Genomic DNA, 23,549 nt, shown 5'->3' on the forward strand with positions numbered 1-23,549 from the left:
AAAATGTCCCAAAGGGTTTCAGTCATTTTTGAAGTCAAGTCAATGCCTGGGAATTAAACATACCAGGTTATTTAACGATCAGGAAGGACAGGCAGGAAGGAAGGGGAGGTGGGGTGGCTATGCTAATAAAGGAAGGAATCACTGTAATACAGAGAAATGATATTGGGTCAAAAGATCAGGATAATGAAACAGTTTGGGTGGAGGTAAGGAATAATAAGGGGAAAAAAACACTAGTGGGCGTAGACTATAGGCCTCCGAACAGTGGCAACTCTGTTGGACGGAGTATCGATCAGGAAATAGTTGAGGCTTGTAATAAGGGAACATCTATAATTATGGGGGATTTTAACTGTCATATTAATTGGACAAATCAAATTGGGCAGGGCTGCCTTGAGGATGAGTTCATTGAGTGTATTAGGGATGGGTTTCTTGAGCAGTGTGTAACTGAACCGACCAGGGGGCAAGCAACCTTAGATCTGGTCCTGTGTAACGAGACGGGATTAATTAAAAATATCCTAGTGAAGGATCCCCTTGGAATGAGTGACCATAACATGGTTGAATTCCATATTCAATTAGAAGGTGAGAAGGTTGGATCTCAAACAAGCGTGCTAAGCTTGAATAAAGGAGACTATGAAGGTATGAGAGCGGAATTGAGTAGAGTGGATTGGGAAAATAGATTAAAGGGTAAGACGATACATGATCAGTGGTGTACATTTAAGGAGTTATTTTACAACTTCCAAAAAAAATATATTCCACTGAGAAGAAAAGGGTGTAAAAGAAAAGACAGCCATCCATGGCTAAGTAAAGAAATTAAGGATAGTATTCGACTAAAAACAAGGGCATATAAGGTAGCCAAATCTAGTGGGAGGATAGCGGATTGGGAAAACTTTAAAAGACAGCAAAAATAACAAAAAGATTGATTAAGAAAGGGAAGGTAGATTATGAAAGTAAATTAGCAAAAAATATAAAAACAGATAGTAAGAGTTTTTATCGTTATATAAAAAGAAAAAGGGTGGCTAAAGTAAATGTTGGTCCCTTAGAGGATGAGACCGGGAAATTAATGGTGGGAAATATGGAGATGGCAAAAACACTGAATATTTTACATCAGTCTTTACAGTAGAAGACACGAAGAATATCCCAACACTGAACAAACAGGGGGCTAAAGGGGGGGGAGGAGCTAAACACGATCAAAATCACTAAGGAATTGGTACTCGGTAAAATAATGGGACTCAAGGCGGATAAATCACCTGGACCTGATGGCTTACATCCTAGGGTCTTGAGGGAAGTGGCGGTAGGGATTGTGGATGCATTGGTAATAATTTTCCAAAACTCCCTGGACTCGGCAATGGTCCCGGCAGACTGGAAAACTGCTAATGTAACACCCTTATTTAAAAAGGGCAGTAGACAGAAGGCTGGAAACTATAGACCGGTTAGCCTAACATCTGTGGTAGGTAAAACTTTGGAGTCCATTATTAAGGAGACAGTAACAGGACATTTGGATAATAATTTCATAGGACAAAGTCAGCATGGTTTTATGAAGGGGAAGTCATGTTTGACAAATTTGCTGGAGTTCTTTGAGGAAGTAACATATAGGGCGGATAAAGGGGAACCAGTGGACGTAGTGTATTTAGACTTCCAAAAGGCATTTGACAAGGTGCCACACAAAAGATTATTGCTTAAGATAAAAAATCACGGGATTGGGGGTAATATTCTGGCATGGATAGAGGATTGGCTATCTAACAAGGCAGAGAGTTGGGATAAATGGTTCATTCTCAGACTGGCAATCAGTAACTAGTGGTGTTCCGCAGGGGTCAGTGCTGGGTCCCCAACTCTTTACAATCTATATTAACGATTTGGAGGAGGGGACCGAGTGTAACATATCAAAGTTTGCAGATGATACTAAGATGGGAGGGAAAGTAGTGAGTGAGGAGGACATAAAAAACCTGCAAGGGGACATCGACAGGCTAAGTAAGTGGGCAGAGATTTGGCAGATGGAATACAATACTGGAAAGTGTGAGGTTATGCACTTTGGCAGGAAAAATTGTAGAGCAAGTTATTATCTTAATGGCAAGAAACTGGAAAGTACTGAAGTACAAAGGGATCTGGGGGTCCTGGTGCACGAAACTCAAAAGGTTAGTATGCAGGTGCAGCAAGTGATTAAGAAGGCCAATGGAATGTTGGCTTTCATTGCTAGGGGGATAGAATATAAAAATAGGGAGGTATTGCTTCAGTTGTACAAGATATTGGTGAGACCGCACCTGGAATACTGCGTACAGTTTTGGTGTCCATACTTAAGAAAGGACATACTTGCTCTCGAGTCAGTACAAAGAAGGTTCACTCGGTTAATCCCGGGGTTGCGGGGATGGACATATGAGGAGAGGTTGAGTAGATTGGGACTCCACTCATTGGAGTTCAGAAGAATGAGAGGCGATCTTATTGAAACATGTAAGATTGTGAAGGGGTCGGATCGGGTGGATGCGGGGAAGATGTTCCCGATGATGGGTGAAACTAGAACTAGGGGGCATAGTCTTAGAATAAGGGGCTGCTCTTTCAAAACTGAGATGAGGAGGAACTACTTCACTCAGAGGGTGGTAGGTCCATGGAATATGCTGCCCCAAAAAGCTGTAGAAGCTACATCATTACATAAATTTAAAACAGAAATAGACAGTTTCCTAGAAATAAAGGGAATTAAGGGTTACGGGGAGCGGGCAGGAATTTGGACATGAGTCTAGGTTCGGAATGGTCATGGCCCTGTGGGTAGCGGAGCGGGCCCAGGGGCCGTGTAGCCTGATCCTGCTCCTATTTCGTGTGTTTAATTCTGTTAGATTCAGGAGATGGTTCTGTGATAGTGGATTGGCGGTTAGGATCAGATCAGCCATGATCTTATTGAATGGCGGAGCAGGCTCGAGGGGCCAATTGGCCTACTCCTCATATTTCTTATGTTATGTAGGTTCATATGGCAGCCATTGTGCCCACAGCAATGTCTCACAAACAGCAATGACCAATTCATTTATTTTTGTTGGCGGTTGCAGGAATAATGTTGGTCAGAACACTCGGAGAACTCACTGCTCCTCTTTGATTACTGCCATAAGACCTTTATTGTCAACCTGAATGGGCAGATGGCTCCTCGGTTTAATGTTTAATTTGAAGGATGACACTTCCGATGATGCAGCACTTCCTCGGTACTCTCCAAGTGACAACCTAGATTAAATGTGCTTGCCACAGCATGGAGTTTAAATCCACAACTTTCTGACTGGGGTGAAAGTGCTGCCAGTGAAGGCAAGCTGAAGCCCTAATCTCCCCTTGCCCTCATCCAAGAGATTTCTAAATGTTAAAAATAATCAGTATTTTGGCGGGTGTGTGTGGAAAAGAGCAGTTCAAATGTTGCTACTTCCTCAGAAAAATGGTTAAACACCTGATCTATTCATTATAATCGCTCAACCATTGGTGGCTGTGCCTTCTGTTGAATCAGCCCTAAGCTCTGGAATTCGCTGCCTAAACCGCTCCGCCTCGCTACCTCCCTTTCCTCCTTTAAGGTGCTCCTTAAAACCTACCTCTTTGATCAAGCTTTTGGTCACCTGCCCTAATTTCTCTCTTGTCTTTTAATACTCCTGTGAAGCGCCATGAGACATTTTATTGCATTAAAGGTGCTATATAAATACAAGTTGTTGTTTCCAAGAGACATTACTGTTTGGGCAAATCCACAAGTCTCTTGGGGCCCTGAAGAATCCATCTCCCTCTGATTGTTTTTGCGGGAGTGATTGTTTTTGAGTGAGTGGTGCTTGATAGCCTTTCGACTCCAGGTCAGTGCTGAGCCTTTGACTTGCGTTTGAGTGTCAAGCGAAGCTTCCAGGCGTGAGAAGGATTCTGTTCCTTGCCCCTCTCAGTGGCAGTTGTACAGAAACAGACTTGACCGAGCAGTAATCTAATTAGTTTACAGCTGATGTAATGGATCTCCATGAGGCACTTTCTGCATCGATGCAAGTAAGAATTTCTCTTGGAGCAGCGATATTCTCTCAGTTTGCACTGTTGGTGAGGTGCTTTGACAAAAACATGGCAACAGGAAGTAAGGTTTTGGAGAAGGGAATTGTGTGTAGACATAGATTTTTAATATATAGGTGGGAAGACAGTCCCAGGGATACTCTCCTAGTCCCACTAGCTTCAGAAAAGCCTTCTGGTCATTTTTCTCCCTCTGTAGCAGTTTGTGCTTGCTGAGTCGAAGATGCTTTTATTCTGAGTGAATAAGACTCTACGTTGTAAGGTAGTTTGTCTGTAGTTTAGAAACTATCAGGTAAAAACAAGGTTAGGCACTTGAGAGCTTTTAAAATCTTGCAGGAAAACAAGCTCAAGAGTATTGGTGCTCATATTCCATTATTAATAAGTAGATGGTATTTTAAATGACAACCGTTTACAAATATTATGATTCCCTAATTATCTGTGTTAAAAGTGCACATTCTGCCAGGGGTTAATTGAGGAGGAGAAGCAAGCAATTTGTGTGATATTACCATAAATGAAGGACAACGGTTAACTAAAATATGACCTTTGTATGGTGTTCTCTGAAATGAAAACTGCTGAGTGGACCTTGAAGGATACAAAGAATTAATGAGAACAAAATTAATACGGCTTTTTAATCTGATTCTTAATCAGCCTGCAATCATTTTGAAGATATGCCATATTTGTTTTAGAAATTAGCATATCTGATTGCTTGAGGAACTGAGTTACCACATTATATTAGAACAATATTTGTGATGGATGATGTGTTCTGTATGTAAGTTGGTGCAGAATTATAAATGTACACATTTGTGGCTGTTTGCACTGCAGCATTAAGTTGTGCAACAAGAACTATCTGTACCCTTCAGAAACAACATAATGCCTTCACTGGCACAACCTGACATACATTTGCAAAAATTGCTTGACTGGAATTAAACCTATGTTAGATCACTGAAATCGCTACCAGTGTTGTGACCGACTGTCCTAGATCTGCGCACACTTTCTCGCTTGTTGTTCCAGAGTCTTGTTTACAATGTTGTCCTTGTCTCTGTTCTGGAATTTATATTTGCATGAGGTTCACATGCATGAAATGTCTTTGAAGTCGTTGCAAAGCAATACGAGTTTGATCAGAATTATAAAATCTCTAATTAAGCTAAAACGTAACCGTCACCAAACTTGGTGTTGCACTGACAGCATTTGAATGGTCTCAAACAGTGAGTAAAAGTGTCAGCTGTGGCTCAGTGGGTAGCGCACCCTAACCTCAGTCAGAAAGTTGTCGGTTGAAGTCCCACTCCAGAGACTTGAGTACAAAACTCAAGGCTGACGTTCCAGTACTGTCGCAGGTGCTGTCTTTTGGATGAGATGTTACACTAAGGCCCTGTCTGCGCGCTCAGGTGGATGAAAAAGATACCATGGCACTATTTCAAAGAAGAGCAGGGGAGTTATTCCTGGTGCCCTGGTCAATATTTATCCCTCAATCAACATCACTAAAACAGATTACCTGGTCATTATCACATCGCTGTTTGTGGGAGCTTGCTGTGCTCAAATCAACTGCTGCGTTTCCTACATTACAACATTACAACTTCAAGAAAAAAACGTCATTGGCTGTAAAGCGCTTTGGGACGTCCGGTGGTTGTGCAAGGCGCTATATAAATGCAAGTCGTCTTAAAGGATTAAAAATCTATTCTTCAGTGCCCTTTATTTATGTCCTTTTGGAGAAAAACCCAGCCATTTTAGCTCACTTACAATGGCTTCCTGGTATTAAAGCCTCATTCAATCCCCTTCAAGCAAAGTTATGCCCCCATCACCTTGACGAAAACTATTTTGTTCCCTTTGGACTGTTTGCCATTACAGAGGTTAATTTGAAGAGAGGACACTAAGAGCCAAGTGCTGTGGAACAGCAAACTTAACATTGGAGTTACAGCTGCAGAGACATGGGAACCCACAAAAACAAGGAAATAAATTCCAGTGTGAAAGACCTGAGAGGCCAAGTGTGTAAATTCAGGACTCTGTAGATCAGTTAAAGGCAGGAGAAACACTTGGTTTGATACTGAAGGATGCATTTATAGTGCCACGACCCTGTTGGCTGCAGGATCAGTTCACCTGACAGCACCTTATTTGTGCTGCCTGCCTGCAAATGAAACTGTCAGGCCCAGACGCAAGCTCGCGCATCTTTGTTCGGGAGTCACATCGGGACTTGGCTCTTCAGTTATACTCTCACTATTGCATTGCTGACAAAGAAAATCATGTTCTTTTTTGCTTCAGAGTAACTCTTAAGGGCCTGAAACCCAGCTGATGTTAAAAGCTGAGGAATTTTTAAATAACTAAACCTCTCTGATGATTTTTGAGAACTACATTCCACTAATGTAGCTCAGTAATTGTTTTCTTTATTAATATCTTATTTATTCATGATAAGGCGTTGGAATGCATGTCATCAAATAAGTTCAGCGCAGATGGTCAACGGGTTTTAATTTGTGCATTCTTAACATGCAGCTAAGAACATAAGAATTAGGAGCCTGTCGAGCCTGCTCTGCCATTCCATGAGATCATGGCTGATCTTCAACCTCAAAGCCACTTTCCTGCCTTATCCCCAAATCCCTTGGTTCCCCTAGAGTCCAAAAATCTATCGATCTCAGCTTTGAATATACTCAATGACTCAACATCCACAGTCTTTTGGGGCAGAGAATTCCAAAGATTCACCACCCTCTGAGTGAAGAAATTCCTCCTCCTCTCGGTCTTAATTGGCTGACCCCTTATCCTGAGACTATGCCCCCTAGTTCTAGACTCTCCAGCCAGGGAAAACAACCTCTCAGCATCTACCCTGTCAATCCCCCTCAGAATCTTGTATGTTTCAATAAGATCGCCTCTCATTCTTCTAAACTCCAGAGAGTATCGGCCCAATCTACTCAATAAAAGTTGAACCATGCAGAGCAGAAAGCCCTAGGTTTGACCCCTTGTCTGTGCAGAGTGAGCTGATCTCAGCTGGTGTGGCAGTGAAGGTGCTGCATTTATCTTCAGCATCCCTGGTCTAGGTAGGGGAAACCAGCCCATGGTTCCTATTCCTGATCACACTCCAGTGACCTCTGCTGGAATGTGCACACCTGTGAATGGCCAGTTTGGACACGAGGGGGCTCAGTTGTCCGGTTTTACAACATTTGTCGTCTGGGCTGTCACCTGAAAAACGACCGCTTGTGTGAGGTGGTGGAGAGCGACCAGTGTCTGCTGAACTGTTCCTGAGTAGTAGTCGGTGCCTTCAGGCAAAGAACGGATAAACCAGGCCAAAAAGAACGCTTACTCTTTCTTAGCTTCAGTTGCTTTCTATCTTTGTTTTGAATTGTGTTCATATTTAGAACTCGCACCGTAGCATTCCGTTTTCCAGTAGGGCAAGGTTTAAGGATGTGACTAAGCAATAAACAAGGCAATAAACTGCCCTTGGCACTCAATCAACTGAATGCAGGCTGAATCAGTTGGTGTGGAGCAGCTTATTTTTCTTGAATGAACTGTAACTTCACGTGTAGCATTTTGTGTTAGTACTTTAGTACGTATGGATTTCCTTTCCATCCCTAAAATTTAAATGATTTGTGCTTTGTACCTAATTTCTAGAGCAGATATGTATAATGCTACTATTAGTCTTGCCTACAGAGAGGATTTGTAGAGCGGTGCAGGCGAGAAGCTGTTGTATTTGTTCTGATCTCTTTGGAGTGCAGACTGGAAGAGCTCTACATGTGGAATGCTGCTTCCTGGTCTCCAATCAGTTTCTACCGACTTGAAAAGTGTTTGTGGGACAGTTGGCTGTTTTCGTTTGGTGAAGAAAGATGTGTAACTGTAGGCTCAGTTTAAGCAGTGTGGATTCCACTGGCAGTACCTGTACAATTGATGGTGCAATGCAAAGCCACCATTTGAAACTCACCCTGCTTTCTGTAATAACCAGTCTGCGCTTAATATCACACTTTTGTTATGAGTCCCAACGATGCAGTATGAAGACAGCATTAGAAAATTATCATGTTTCAGCATTTGATTATTTTCAGATTATTACATAGGTACACATTTTCAGACGTCCCTTGCACCTATTTTGTGATGCTATGTTTGTATGATGCATGGGCCCTTCTGGTACATTTGTACAAATGCTGGAGGGGATTATGCTCGAGACCCCTGGGGTTCAGTTGGGCTGGAGGATTGTGTCAACTGTTTGGAGATTTATGGGAGTGGGGTGACTCAGACTTCTCCCTTTCCCTTGTTCCAAAGAAGCATGTTGTCCGTTGCTTCACATTTTCCTCCTGATAATATGTCTCCGAGCAGCCTGTTGGGGAGACTGCAGAGCCCTGGTCTCAATCCTGCGTTTTCCTGATTAGTACTGTGACCAATACACACATTGATGTAAAAGATTTTCAGATAACTGCCTTGCATCTACTGCCCACTGAAGTGAGTAGCTGCCTTGTAGTTTTGGGGATTTCTTCATAGATGTTCATTTTCTTGATTTTTAATGTGGATTTTTACTACGGTAAAACCATATACTGTATGTATGTATAAACAAAAACATATGCCTGCTAGAGTGGTGGAAACAGATTCAATAGTAGCTTTCAAAAGGGAATTGGGTAAATATTTCAAAGAAAAAATTGCAGCGATATGGGGAAAGAGCAGGGCGAACTGGATTGCTCTTCAAAAGAGCCGGTGTAGACTCACAGAAATCACAGAAACCCCACAGTGCAGATAGAGGCCATTTCGGCCCATCGAGCCTGCACCGACACACATCCCACCCGATCCCCATAACCCCTACACCAACACATATCCCACCCTATCCCCGTAACCCCACGTATTTAATCCCCCTAACACCAAGGGTCAATTTTTTTTTATCATAGCCAATCAACCTAACCCGCACATCTTTGGACTTTGGACTCGATGGGCCGAATGTCCTCCTGTGCTGTACTAATCTATGATTCTATCTGGTTTTGTAATCTTTGTTGGAACATTTTTAGTGCAGCTTCATTGGTGAAGTGTTAAATAATTCTGCTCAGTAGTATTCTGTGTTGCATCCACCATGTAACAGTGCAGCTGAGTTACTGCTGAATGGGGCGGGCATTTGTGTGTCCTCTTTTGCTTTAAGAGGCATGGGTGGTGACATGAATCTTGTCATTCATGTGGAAATGACTTACGAAATAATACTGGGCGGCCTGCTGGTGGCGCTGTCCAGGGAGAGTATAAATACTCGGGCATGGGCCCAGCTTGCTCAGGACTTTCTTTTACAGGAACTAGTGAAGGACACAACTAGATCTCCATGTTGAAAAACAATTGATTAAAGCCTTGTTTAATGCTTAGACCAAGTGCCGAGTAGTTTTCTTAAGTCAGGTAGCTTTTTGGCGAGTTTCGGGTAAGCTTGGGCTGCAGTTACATACAGGCAGAGCTTCAGTCCCAGCATGAAAGTTTAAGTGTCCTGAGTGCGCAGGAATGTCCACACTCCATATTTAACTTATCTCCTCTGCAGTTTACAAAGTGCGCGGGAGGACCAATGGATCCCTGTTTTTATGAGTGTAAATGATTCTGCTTTTATTAATTGAGGTTTGACGTTACAATGGAGTTTCGTGGTATCGAAGCCTAGTGGTGTGCGAGTGCCTCCTGCAGGGGACCATGCATTGCTCCACTGTAGAGGGGGAACCCAGCTTCAGAGCTACACTCTCACTTGTACATCACAACGAAAAGTGGAAATCATGGAAATGTTTCTGCAGCAACCCATTTCAAAAAGAAACTACTGTATTAGATGCTGTGATGGTCTTAATTTTCATATTCATACATTTCATATACTTTGTACCCCAGCCACGGTTGAGAGATCACCTTGTGTTGTGGTTTCCTTTCATGTGCGAAAGTGAAGAGAGAAGGCTGGCAGAACATTTTTGAAGAGCGATGATATATTTCAGAACAAGTGCCTCATCTGGAGTGCTTGGTTTACTGCACACATCGTTAATAACATGTATTCCAAATACCTGCGATTAAATCTGAAAAATCAGCTCAGATATTGCAGAGGTTTCATTCAGCCCTACAGGGGCATTTCTGCAACAGAAATAAAAATAACCAGGCTGCAGATTTTTGAGCACGTTTGTTTGAGATTGTGGTCAGTGGATAAATATTTTGTTCAGTGCGTCTCTCAAAGCATCCTTTATAATCACAACTTCTCAGTTTGTCACCCAGTTGCATGAAATGGGTTCTGTGAGACCACGAAAGCCAAGAGCTTTCATTACAGAGTTAATGTACATTTTTCTGTACTTCTGCAAATTTGTTTGCAATGGCATCTATTTCATTTAGGGGCTTCAGTACCTAACTGTTTGGAAATGCCTGTAAAAGTCACATCAATTTGTTCCTCTGGCTGTACATCTGTTATAATCTACAGAATAAGTAGGAAGCATTGTTGGTGCCTTTTAGGGGAGGGGGAGGTAGAGGAGAGGAGCTTACCCAGCAAGGAAGCGAAATCCCTGTGATTCTACATTTGATTTGGGGCATTGATGTGCTGCCCCACAGAATGGTGGGGTATGGACTTCTCCTTGTGCATTCCTGATCTCAACTGTACTGTTGTGGGTACAAGTCAAACACTTTCGCACAAGATTCACTCAGGGCGCTGCTTGTGTACTTGTAGCCAGTTTGAGTGAGAGATTGATGGAGGTTGAAAGCAGGTTGCCCACTTAACCTCAGATGAATCATGCTGAAATTAGAGAAAATGCCATTTTTTAATATTTAAAAAAAATGAATGACGCTCAAATTTCATCTACTTGCCAACTTAAAGTCGAATTTTATATTCCATAAACCGTTTAATTCCAGATTTTGAACTGCAAAGAAACATTGATTTTATTCACTAATGTTTTCCACGACGTCTGCTTATCAACAGGTTTATTCACACATATTCTCTTGGATGAAGCTGCTCAAGCAATGGAATGTGAGACCATCATGCCTTTGGCACTAGCCAGTAGACACACGAGGATTGTTTTAGCCGGGGATCATATGCAGGTGAGCAATCTGCGGGCCCAGTTTAAATTTTGTTCGCAACTATGTTGGAACATGAATTATGAACTGGTTTGTTAATTCTTGTGGGGCCACTAAATGACTTCAGACTTGTTTCTATTTGTGTTTAAAAAAAAATTTCAGTGGGGGCAGAGAATGCCACAATTGTCATTTTCATTTATCTAGGTAGTTGGTATTTTTTTGTAATTTGGTCGCAATAAGTTTTTGGCGGATGTTGTTGGGCTTTCATCTTGATTTTGCTGCTCTTTTAAATCAGAATAGCGCATAAAATGGCAGAGACTGTGTAGTGGTCTCTGTTTTGCTTGCAGCAGGTTCTGTCTTAAAAGCCAGAAATTCTTGGTGCACATCCAGATTTAATGTGCTCTGAATGGCTTATTCTTTTGATGTAATCTTAATGCTGACACTGAACTCCCCTGCTGCCCCCCACCCCCCAACCGCAATCCTTAGAGTCTTCCTTATAAGAATTAACTTCAATGCACAATGTCCGGAAATTACCTGAACAACAGTGTTTGATTTCCTTTTTAAATTAACAATTAGGTTTTTTTTATAAAACAAATTTTATTGACCTGAGCCTCCTTAACATTGCCAGGGAGCTTCTGTTTTAGAATAGTCTCTCCAAACAGCTTGGCTATGCAATCACCCCCTTTTATGTAGTATCTCAAGAACTGTTTTTAGATATAAAAAAAGAAAATGGCTAGAATAAATGGTTTCTGCTGTCGGATAACATTGAGTATTTCAGTGATAATCGTGCACCAATGCCTTTTAAACGAAAGTGTAAAAGATAGAAAACTCCTTCTTAAGGGCTTGGGCAGACAAGGTACAACCATTATGTGAACGGTGGTGTTGAATGCATTTGAATTTGTTGCCAGATGTGCGATCTGCCAGGAGTTTCTCAACAAAGACTTATTTGCAACGTTCTCAAAGTGTATGGTGTTCATGTGCCAGTTCCTGTACTGATAGAACAAGTCCAAGAATGTCGTCTTTGTGAAATTGGTAAAACTAATTTTTGCCAAACTTTACTTCCTGACCATCTGCTGAGTAAACAGGGATTTCTGGCTTGCAAGCCCTCCGTGTGACAGGGACCGTCAAACAGTTTTCCTTCTCTGAGCTGAGGGGGATGAAGGAAGGATGAGTTAGGCATCTGCCATTCTTGAGCTACTTTTCCCCCTCTGCAGTTCTCCTCCTCCTCCTCCCCCCAAACACGTGCACAACTGTTCCTCCAATTATGAAGGAAAGGCAGGGAAACAACCTGCTCTATGCATCTACCAATGTTGCTCTGTAACTGGCCAGTAAGTAAACAGTCCTGAGTGACTTGGATACCTGTTTATTTCTCCACTCTGATCAGGCACCTAGCCTGTGCTTGATTGGAAGAAAAAAATAGTTGGTATTCTGGAGGAATGAGATCAAATGGGCTTGAAAGGCCTTCATTCAGCCTTGTGATCTTTTTTTTCCCCCCACTTCCCCCAGTTATTTAGCAGTTGAGAGGCCTCCTTGAGGTCATATGGTTGCAAAACTGCATTCTACCACTTTTTGTATGCCATGTTTGTATATCACCAGGCTGCTTTTTTTTTTTCAAATACACCATTGACGATACTGTTGCGCATTACAAATTCAGCAGTAGCAAAAAGGCTGTGATTTTATGATGAGCATTGTCAGTGGATTCTGTGATGGAATGTAAACATGTTGGTAAATCTGTTATGGATTACCATTGTCTTAATTTACTGAACTACTCAGGTTGTGAGATAATGTTTGCTGTCTCATTTTCTTATTTCCAAATGGGAAACTCACTTTAAGGAAATCTTTAATGGAACTGAACTGCTGAAAAATTTATTGTAGTTATGCACTTGCCGCTATAGTGTCATAAAAGACTTCACCAATAAGTAGAGCGGAAAGAGTTTTGAAAAAGCATAAAAAATTTATAGTTGCATTTTTAAGATGTTTGAGACTTTCATCTGCATTCTCTTGACTGCCCGTGAAATTTCACGCATGGTTTTTGAACTTGAGATACTTCAGAACGTATAAGTCTTTCTCCGTTCTTATCATCCAAATCAATTATGTTCCTGTTGACTCCAAATATACATTGTTTTGCATTGCTCAAGATTAATTCATGGGAGCATAATCACCTGGTGTAATTTACAGTTTGAATATTCCAAAGCATTTTAGCTGATGTAATACAAGAGCACCCACGTTCAAATCCAGTCTGTGCTGCCGTTTGTACTTGAGCTTCTCATAGAGGTTGGTACTTGCTAAGCCTTGGTGAAACACACAGAGCAGTGACAAACTGGTGGGAAGTGGGTAAAATTAGTTGCACCATTTCCCGTGTATTACTACTCACTACTGACCACTGAATAGCATCAGCTTTGGAGATGCTTGTGATCACCCACTCCCCCCACGTGGCCTCGAGGTTGCACGGCTGGAGACTGCAAATATGATTAAATAGGTCATGAATTTTCTCTGGCGAAGGTATCACAATACCTTGGCAGACTTCCACAGAAGTTACTTAAAGCTCTTCTCATCACTACTGAGAGAGCTCCTTTTTTGAAAAATGTGAAATTTGCAGCCCAAGATGGCTGTCCATACTCTCTTGCCCCTTGGCCTCCCTCTCTGTAATTAGAATCATTTACCAAATTGCATGGCACTTAGTGCTCTGTGGATTTCTTCACGCTTGATAATTCAAGGTGGCAGTCTCCATTCCCCATATTCTTTTAATGTCACCTTTACTGTCAAACATTTCTGAAGTTAATATAGGTAGGGAGATGAGCTTCTGCAGCATTAAGACCTCCTTTTGATAGTGTTTTAAAAAGTACTGACTAGTTCAGGATTCTCAATGGAAAGTATTTTTGATCTATGCCAGTTAGAAGAGTCGCACCAGTTCCCAAAGTGACTGTCTATTTTTCCTGCTGGTAGTTAAGTTAATTGAAACCCACTCAGCAGAATGTACATTTTTCTGTATTTTTCTTTGAAGCATTTGTTATTTTTAATAACATTTATGCCTCAAAGTAAATGTAGCAACAAAAAAACCAGATTTTGAAATTGAATCTTGAATATCAGCAGCTCTGAATGTGTTTCAACATTCTAAATGTTATCGCATTGTTCGCAAGTTAAGTCTCATCTGCTTTTCTAAGAAAAGGGTGTTAATTGTTCCCTTACTCGTCATTGCAATGACCATGTATCGGAGAGTTTCATTATCTCGTTCTGATCTTCTCCCATTGTCTCCATGGTCTGTTTCACTGCTCAGTACGATCATGTCATTCGGCTCAAAGCTCCAAGCGTAATAACCTCCGCCTGTTTGGGCCAGTGAATGTGTTGTGAAGGTAGACTTAAAACAGGGAGAAAAGTATATAAAAGCAGAAAGCCAGAAATGAAATGGTTCTCTCCTTATAACTATTTATTTTCTTAGCAAAGTACAAATTAAAAATAGCCAACATTCTGCTTTACCATTTCCAGCTTAGCCCCTTTGTATACAGTGAATTTGCCCGGGAAAGGAATCTTCATGTCTCTTTGCTCGATCGTCTGTATGAACACTACCCTGCAGAGTTTCCGTGCAGAATACTCCTGTGCGAGAACTATCGTTCCCATGAAGCTATCATCAAGTAGGTATTTGGGTTTTCCACGTTTTCTTGGTATTTGACTCGATTGAATTAGTTACTGGTGATGTGTCAGAAGGGGTTCTTCCATCAGTACACCCATTTAAAAATCTAACTTGCAATTACTTGGAGCTGCTGTGCCTGACTGAGGGAACTGAATTAGCTTGCACAAACTGTCTTTATGTTTGCCTCTCCACTGATGTTATTACGCCTTCCTCACAATGATTGGCACTCTTGGATTTTTAATAAGATTACTGACTGTGACAAATGCCCTGGACTGGACTGTTATTTTGCTCATTTTAAAGAGAGGGGAATAGTGGCAGTTCTAAAATGGTTGCCAATAAAAGTGAGACATGTTGAATTAACAGCTGCTGCCTAAGGAGTACAGTAGAGTACAAATGAGGTACTAACTTTATTTGACCGCACTGGATTAATATCTGAAGGTGGAAATTAATGAAGTACGCGCTTTGCATAAACCTTTCATCACATACAAGTGCACAGCTCAATCTAAACATGCAGTTCTCGTACAGACGCAGCTTTGCAGAAACATTTTATCTAGCAACTAACTTTCATAGCAAAAGAATTTACTTTCACTGTTCCTTAGTATATTATGCTATATTACTTCATTCTGATGTCACTTTTTAACCAGCAGTGAAATGAATCTGCCATACCCTGTAATTTAACAAAAACTAGTTCTGAATCCCCATGACTATTCTACATGAAATCTAAGCATTGGGTTAATTTGTTGACACTGTTGTATCTGGTCATGAATGTATCATCTTGATAATCTTCCTAAGCCTCATCAAAACCTATCTCTTCGACCACACTTTCACTCAGCACATCTAATTTTACTGCTGCTCTGCATCCATTCCATCACTGTCAAGTACCTTGGGACATTTATCATATTAAAGACACGGTATAATTACAAACTGTTCACTTTAATTAATCTTCGGGTGTATTCTGTACTCCCTATCGGGAGTCTTGACTATCGGGAGACACCACTGTGTCTGCAAATTCCACAAATGTACAGAACACAAAAGTTAAGCAATGTTTGCAGAAACAGCGGTAATTACATTTCTGCTGCGTTTGAAGAATATGATTTACACGGGAATATCTTTTCACGGGAGTGAAGGGTTTAAACGTTGCTCAGGTTTATAGGTTGTGCAGTTGCCTGTTTCCATTGTTCAGATTTTACTACTTCACTTAAGCGACACATGCATAAACTGTGCTTGATGCTTTTATGTTACTAAGTTATGAAGTACCTTCCGCTGTGGGCTTTCAGTTCGAAGTCACACATCTTGATTTGGGGTCACAGCTATAACACTACATGAGTGTGTTGTAAATTAGTTTACTGTTCCTGTGGGAGCATGTAAATAATCAGAAGTTCAGGAAGATATTTTCTCTTTTTAAAATGGAATCAGTGAGACATGAGATGGAAAGCTAAATTTGATGCAAATTAAACTGCAGATCAGCTGGAGTAATGTATTTTCTTTTGGTTTTGAGTCTTGAATAATGTTTTGAAATTTTTGCTCTAAATCAATACAATGAATACCACATTATGCACTAGTTTTCTAGCGATCCTGCATAGTGACTTTCAACACATTTTCATTCTATTTTAGTTATACGTCTGAACTATTCTATGAGGGTAAGTTGATGGCTAGTGGAAAGCAACCAGCACACAAAGATTTCTATCCACTAACGTTCTTCACAGCCCGAGGAGAAGATGTGCAAGAGAAAAACAGCACTGCTTTCTACAACAATTCCGAGGTGAGGCAACAAAAACATTTCGATCTCTACTAGTTGTGTCTGTCCATTGCCCATTATTTTGGGTTCATCCATGGACCCTGTTTATTTTAAATTAAGATTTATTGCGATGCTCCAATTATTGATGGTGTTATTTGAAACCACCATGCACATATCTCTTGGAGGTTGACCTTTGAATGAATCCCCGACCTAAATTGGTTATGGGAGACATAACTGGGGTAAATAATGTATTCCTTTAGTGAAGTTGTGGTGTAAAATTCTGAGAGTTGTCTTCAATTTTGAGATTGAATATACCTCTTGTTCTAACAGGACTGTTAGAATTTCAACCGTGATCCTAGCATCTTTTGTAATCCCAGTTTTCTCCCCATCTCCTGTGAAGGTACTAACTCGTGCCACTATGATTCCTCAGGTTCAAGGAGTCCTCTGCTAGCTCGGTCAAGCAGCCACTTGTGAGCTTATGCAGATTATCTGACCATTGTTTGTGGGATGTGCTGTGCACAAACTGGCTGCTGTGTTTGCCTGTCTAACAGTGCTACACTTCAAAAGTTGTCTTTTCGCACTCGCCTTTCTCACTCTCTCCAGTGAGCGTCGGCAAACTCAGGCGAGGTGGGGAATCACAGTTGAGCCGGCTCTTGTTCACCCTGGATAGGCATCTAGCCCGAGGTCACTGAGCGCAGTTGTAACACTGCTGCTGCTGGTTGAGATCAGCTCACTCAGGACCATCCTAATCTGCACGGCTCAGTAGTGCTCGGGGTGATGCAGTTACCTTCTAAGCATTCGGGAGAGCTCTGTGATCCTTGCATTATCTTCAGAAGAGTTGCTTTTTATCTGAGATTCCAAAAAATTATAAACAGTGCAACAAAAATCAAATACCGACAACAAAAACTTAAGAATTAGTATTTAGCTTTACTGATTGTTACGTCTGTCCATAAAGATGGGCTTGTATTATGAATGTCAGAACATATTGTCAAGTGAAAAGCTCACCAGTGAAATGTCCTCTTTTATGTATTCATTTTGTGTGAATATGATCACTTCTATGCCAATTTCAATATCTGCTTGCTGCACTAAAAAAGTAATTGAGCCACTAAAGTAATATTCAACATGACTTTCAGCAACCTGGTATGGAATAGCTCAAGCTGGGTGTGATTGGTTAGGCTCATCCCTATATTCGTATCACTATTTCATCAAGTTGAGAGAAAAGCTTGTGTGTTCTGACTGTATTGTAGTCGTCATTAGTTCCAAGACTGGAATTCGTGGCCTCAGGGCAGAGAGGGGCATTAATGCAATCGTCTCAAAACCGATGATTGCACCATGTTCAACTGAATGACCGTGGCTGCTAGTTTTCTCCATCTTCTGTCTTCTATGCGAAAATGTTGGGATGTCTCCATTTCAAGATATTGATCTTGATGTTTCACAAATTAAAAAGAAGACGCTTTCGACTTTAGGTTATGCTGAGGAAAAAAGTGAAACATCTGTTACCTTAAAAATAGTGACGTATTTAGAATGCACCACGGTGCAGCTCGATACGTTTGTTCTAATGTTTAACGATGCAATATAAAATTCTAGCTTTCCGATGGCCTGGGTGTGAAGACACCTTCTGGTGTAGTACTGAGAAAAGAACAGAAAATGCTTGGATTTATTTAATGTCTTATTAATGTCGAAGTCTGAGTGTTTCCTACAATTGAGTATTGTGACTGATATCTGGGCAAAGGCCATTCTACATCAGCAGTGATGTGAATGGCCAGTAAATGTGTTTCCTTTGGAGGGAGGAATGTTGGCCAGGGCACAGGGAGAACTGCCTACTCCTCTTGGAATCGTGCTCTGGGATCTTTACTGTCAACAGGAGCACAGTTTAATCTTGGGCATCACCTTTGAAAATGCATTACTCCCTCTGTACTCCACTAGAGTTTCAGTCTAGATCATGTGCTGAAGTCCCCTTACCAACTGAGCCAAGCTGACTCTTCGCTGGAAAGAGGATTGATGAAATTATCTAGATATACAGGAAACTCTCGATTTACCGGCACCTAAAATAACCGGAAATCTCTGTTAACCGGCAAAATGCAGGAGTAGGTTCAGGTAAGTTTAAATTCATATTAGTGGCCGTTCCTGGATCTTGTGGCCGGGTTCCTGCACCTGTTGCTAAGCAACAGGGACGCTTGGATCTTGTGGCCGGTTCCTGCACCTGTTGCTAAGCAACAGGGACGCTTGGATCTTGTGGCCGGTTCCTGCACCTGTTGCTAAGCAACAGGGACGCTTGGATCTTGTGGCCGGAGTTCCTGCACCTGTTGCTGAGCAACAGGGAAGCCTGGATTTGTTGTGTACGGAGCTCTCGTACCTTTTATTATACCTCTCTGTAATCCGGAATTTTTGATAAACCGGCACCACGCCGGTCCCGTTGGTGCCGGATAAAAAAGAGTTTCCTGTAACAACAACAAATGAATAGAAACATACCAGTCTGTGGGCTGATAGCAAAATACTGCAGATGCTGGAAACCCGAAATAACAGAAAATGCTGGAAAAACTCAGCAGGCCAGGCAACATCCGTGGAGAGAGAAATAGAGTCAACGTTTCAGGCCGAAACCCTTCGTCAAGACTGAAAAAGCACAGGAAATGAAACAGATTAAAAGGCCAGTTTGGGGGCTGGGAAATGGGGATGAAAGAACAAAAGCGAAGTGAAGAGACATTAAGAGGTATTCAAAATGAGACGAGATGGTGAGCCTATTCCTGGAGCTGCACTTAACACAAACTCCCGCTCACAGGATGTAGGTGAGCAGTGACCTGCCCAAAACCAGGAGGTACAGTGATGACATCAAACAGGATGAGTCACTGGGTAAAATTCTCCTGTTCCATCCCTGCCCTTCTGATTAACTTCAACCCTCAAACACACATGCTCCCAGTCCCAGTGTGAGCCTTGCCAAGAAAGTAATCTATCATGTGCTCCTCATGCAGGCACCATGCAACCTAGCTGTATAATTTAATAAAGAAATGCATCTGAAAATCAAATCAAAACTAGTCGCGGCCAAGTCACATTAGCGCAGACTGACAGATGTCCCAGGTGTAATTCCTGGCCTTCGTTGACTAATTGATCTCAACAGACAGGACTATAATAAAAAAAATACTTGCATTTATATAGCGCCTTTCACAACCTCAGGATGTCCCAAAGCGCTTTGCAGCCAATGAAGTATTTTGGCCTCGGCACCTGGGTGGGCGTTGGGGGTGAATTGTCCAAGGTTCCCCTTCCTGACCGCTATCTAGTGACCCTTCTGGAAAGTTTGCACCTTGAGACACTGGGTGCCCTTATTAAACTTCGCTTTGTGAATAAACAAACCACAGTGAGATCATGAAATTGTTACTTTGCAATTCCCACACAATAAGTTTCCCGGTGAATTTTTTGCTTAATACTGTAGATGTTATTTGAAATCTTTGGAGGCGGGCTGATGCTATTTACGGGAACTGTGTCAGGGCTGCCATTTAACCTTAAATAAACCTTTCAGCTTGGGTTTTCCCCACCCCCTCTGCTTAATGTGGAGTGACAGGTCCCGGGGTGAGAGCAGCAGAAAAAATAAGTAATGTCAAAGTTTGCTAAAATTCAATTTATTGCATTTCAGCACCCAGAAATATATTTTAAATAGGCTTTTGACGAGATCAGATGATATTTGACGAGTGTGGTCGATTTTAACACAAACTTACAGGGGCGTTGTAACTTTACACATCAGGGAAAGATCCAAGGGAAACCTCAGTGGAACAAAGATCTGTCTGTCAGTCAGTATTAGAACACCGTTGCATCTGCTTGGTTAGATAAGCTTAACTGACAGGGAAACCTCTCATTATCTGAGCCTAACTCATTATTTTTTGTACCACATTGTGTTTAAATATTCGGATGCATTTAATGATGCATGTAATTGGTAACACAGATATCTGTGTTGGGTAACTATGTGGTTGAACTTCATGCTTATATTGAATCCCAAAAGCTGACAGTTTGATCCAGAATGGTCACAATTGGCTGCTGTAGCTAAGCAAATACTAAAGCATGGTGTCTACTTCTCAACTGGGATGATGAATGAAACTTTGAATATATTTAAACCCAGAGGGTTGCATTTCTGTTCTTCTATGTTTAGGTGCAATGATTGTAACCATACTTGGTCTCTCCAAAAGGTTTTTGAAATCGTGGAACGCGTTGAAGAACTCAGGAGGAAGTGGCCAGTTGCCTGGGGGAAATTGGATGAAGGCAGCATTGGAGTAGTGACACCGTATGCTGATCAAGTGTTTAGGATTCGATCGGAGCTTCGTAAGAAGAGGCTGTCGGAAGTGAACGTAGAGCGAGTTCTGAATGTTCAAGGTGGGTTCCCACTTGCTGTTCAAAGTTAAGCTGCTATTTTTGTTTTTTTGTATTACACCGTGGGAAATGCAGCCTTGTTGAGGAAGTGGATGTCAGAAATGTTAACTTAGAAAGATGTGAACTTGCAGCACTGAATCAGTGCTTCAACGTGTGTGACAGTGATAAATTCTCCATCTTGGCTGCTTGGCTTAAGGAAGGAAGAGAAACCTTTGAAGGTTTTTTTTAATTCACTTATGGGATCTGGGCGTCGCTGGCAAGGCCAGCATTTATTGCCCATCCCTAATTGCCCTTGAGAAGGTGGTGGTGAGCCACCGCCTTGAACCGCTGCAGTCTGTGTGGTGAAGGTACTCCCACACGTTGCTATAAACAGCTCTGATATATATGAGTTTTCCAAACAAATGACTTCTGATATTCTGCTGTATTGATGTACGATATATGAAGAGAGTAGTATTTAATCCTACTTTGACATTACATTGTAGGCCAGAAAGTGCATAGGTTTGTTTTTTAAAGCCTTTTTTTATTGAAGTTAAGCTGGGCTAATGTGATTTGACCAGGACTACTTTTGATTTTCAGCTGCATATTTTTGTGAAATTGTATAGCTGGGTTGCATGATTCCCGCAGGAGGAGTACATGATAGATGAGTTTCGCCGCAGGGCTCATTGGCACTGGGAGCATGTGTGTTTGAGGCCCGAAACTCTGGAATTCCCTGTCTAAACCGGTCCACCTCGCTACCTCTCTTTCCTCCTTTAAGACGCTCCTTAAAACCTACCTCTTTGACCAAGCTTTTGGTTACCTGCCCTAATATATCTGATGTAAGAAAACTACTAGGCACTTGGTGTAAGCGTTAAACAAAGCTTTAATCAACTGTTTTACAACACGGAGGTCTAGTTGTGTCCTTCACTAGTTCCTGTTAAGAATGTCCTGCGCAAGCTGGGCTCGTGCCTGAGTATTTATGCTGTCCCTGGACAGCGCCACCCGTAGGTCGCTCGGTATTATTTCATAAGTCTTTCTTTCACGAATGACTGATTCCTGTCAATATCCTTACGTGGATTGGTGTCATTTTTTTGTCTTAAAATACTCCTGTGCAGCGCCGTGGGATGTTTTACTACGTTAAAGGCGCTATATAAATACAAGTTGTTGTTGTGAAATTAGTCAGAAGGGCAGGGATAGAATGGGGGAATTCTGCTGGTCCTCTTTGATGCAGTCACTGTACCTGCCTGGTTTTGGGCAGGTCCCTGCTAGCTTACATCCCCTCCCTGGAAGGTGGTTTGAGTGGTGTGTGGGAGCTTGTGCTAAGTGCAGCTCCGGGAATAGCCCACAGACTCATATTTCTCTCTTCATTTATTGTTGTTTAGATAATTTCATCAATCCTCTTTCCAGCAATGTGGCCCTAAAAAGCCAGAATCCTTTGATTATCTGTACAAAAACAAATCCTTTAAAACCTAAATGTACTTTGGTCCTTATTTATTAATTCAACACAATAGAATGCTGATATTTCTCTCTAAATGGAATTCACATCAGCTATGCTACGGGGCGAGAAAAAAGCGACATTTGACCTGAACATCAAGTGAGCCTCCTTCTATTCACTAAATAATCCACTATTTTATATAACTGCTTTTGGGTTCACATCCAGTATAACCACATCTGCAGGGTGTTTGCGGTTATTCTTATTGGCCCAAGTTTGAAAATCATCCTACTCGGCTATGGGTATTAGTTATATCTGCACAATCCGCTACAGCTATGATGCAGCAACAGTACAAAAGAAAAGACTTGCATTTATATAGGGCTTTTCATGACCATAGGACGTCCCAAAGCGCTTCACAGCCAATGAAGCATTGTTGTAATGGAGGGAAACACTGCAGCCAATTTGCACATGGCAAGGTCCCACTAACAGCAATGAGATAATGACCAAATAATCTGTTTTAGTGATGTTGGTTGTGGGATAAATATTGGTCAGGACACTGGGGAGGACTCCCCTGCTCTTCTTCAAATAGTGCCACGGGATCTTTTACATCCACGTGAGAGGGCAGACGGGACCTCGGTTTAACGTCTCATCCGAAAGATAGCACCTTCGACAGTGCTGCACTGGTGTCCAGTCTAGCTTATGTGAAAACGTCTCCAGAGTAGGACTTAAACCATAACCTTCTGACTTGGTGGTGAGAGTGCTGACACTTGGCTCAGAATTTCAAGTGAAGTCCCATAAAGTTGAGAACTTAAATTCCAACTTTGAAATTATGCATTTCACTGAGATGTTTCTCTACGATAAAGGCGCTATATAAATCTAAGTGGCTGTTGTTTCTGGGCTTAGGAGTACAAAATGGATTCACCTGAGTTAACAAAAGCTAGCATAAACCATGTATAAATTCTTAGCAATAGCTTTGATGATCATTTTTTCCATGTATAGTTGCTTTGAAGTTAGCCAGATTTGGAAAAATTATATGAATTTTTATGTCTTTTTAATTTTTCAGGCAAGCAGTTTAGAGTCTTATTTCTCAGTACAGTAAGGACAAGACACACATGCAAACATAAGCAGACCCCCATCAAGCGAAAGGAACAGTTAGTAGAGGACTCCACTGAGGACCTGGACTATGGGTTTCTGTCTAATTACAAACTACTTAATACTGCCATCACAAGAGCACAGAGCCTGGTTGCTGTGGTTGGAGATCCAATAGCTCTGTGCTCAGTTGGGAGATGCAGGTAAAGTGAAACAATTGTTCTTCTAATAAACCAGGAAACTAATGATTACGCACTATTATAATTGGACTTGTTTTGGCTTCTAAATAAGTATATTGTTTTTCAAAGATGATTCTTTGAAGCTAGTCTACCAAAAGGGGTTGACCAATTTGCTTTCAATGAGAGGGTTCC

General features: G+C 41.6%; 1 protein-coding gene across 3 annotated transcripts in view; it reads left to right on the forward strand.

Moving 5' to 3' along the window:
- The window catches only part of helz (helicase with zinc finger), a 273,401-nt gene that overhangs the window by 136,089 nt on the left and 113,763 nt on the right, over window positions 1–23,549 (forward strand). For all 3 annotated transcript variants that reach the window (XM_085963917.1, XM_085963918.1, XM_085963919.1), the window contains exons 17-21: window positions 10,862–10,980; window positions 14,443–14,588; window positions 16,202–16,349; window positions 20,501–20,684; window positions 23,153–23,381. In XM_085963917.1, coding sequence (XP_085820043.1) covers window positions 10,862–10,980; window positions 14,443–14,588; window positions 16,202–16,349; window positions 20,501–20,684; window positions 23,153–23,381 — 826 coding nt within the window. The remainder of the gene's footprint in view (window positions 1–10,861; window positions 10,981–14,442; window positions 14,589–16,201; window positions 16,350–20,500; window positions 20,685–23,152; window positions 23,382–23,549) is intronic.

Source organism: Somniosus microcephalus, chromosome 21 (genome assembly GCF_052327205.1).
Source record: "Somniosus microcephalus isolate GS21.2 chromosome 21, FLI_Smic_1.0, whole genome shotgun sequence".
Taxonomy (NCBI): Eukaryota; Metazoa; Chordata; class Chondrichthyes; order Squaliformes; family Somniosidae; genus Somniosus; species Somniosus microcephalus.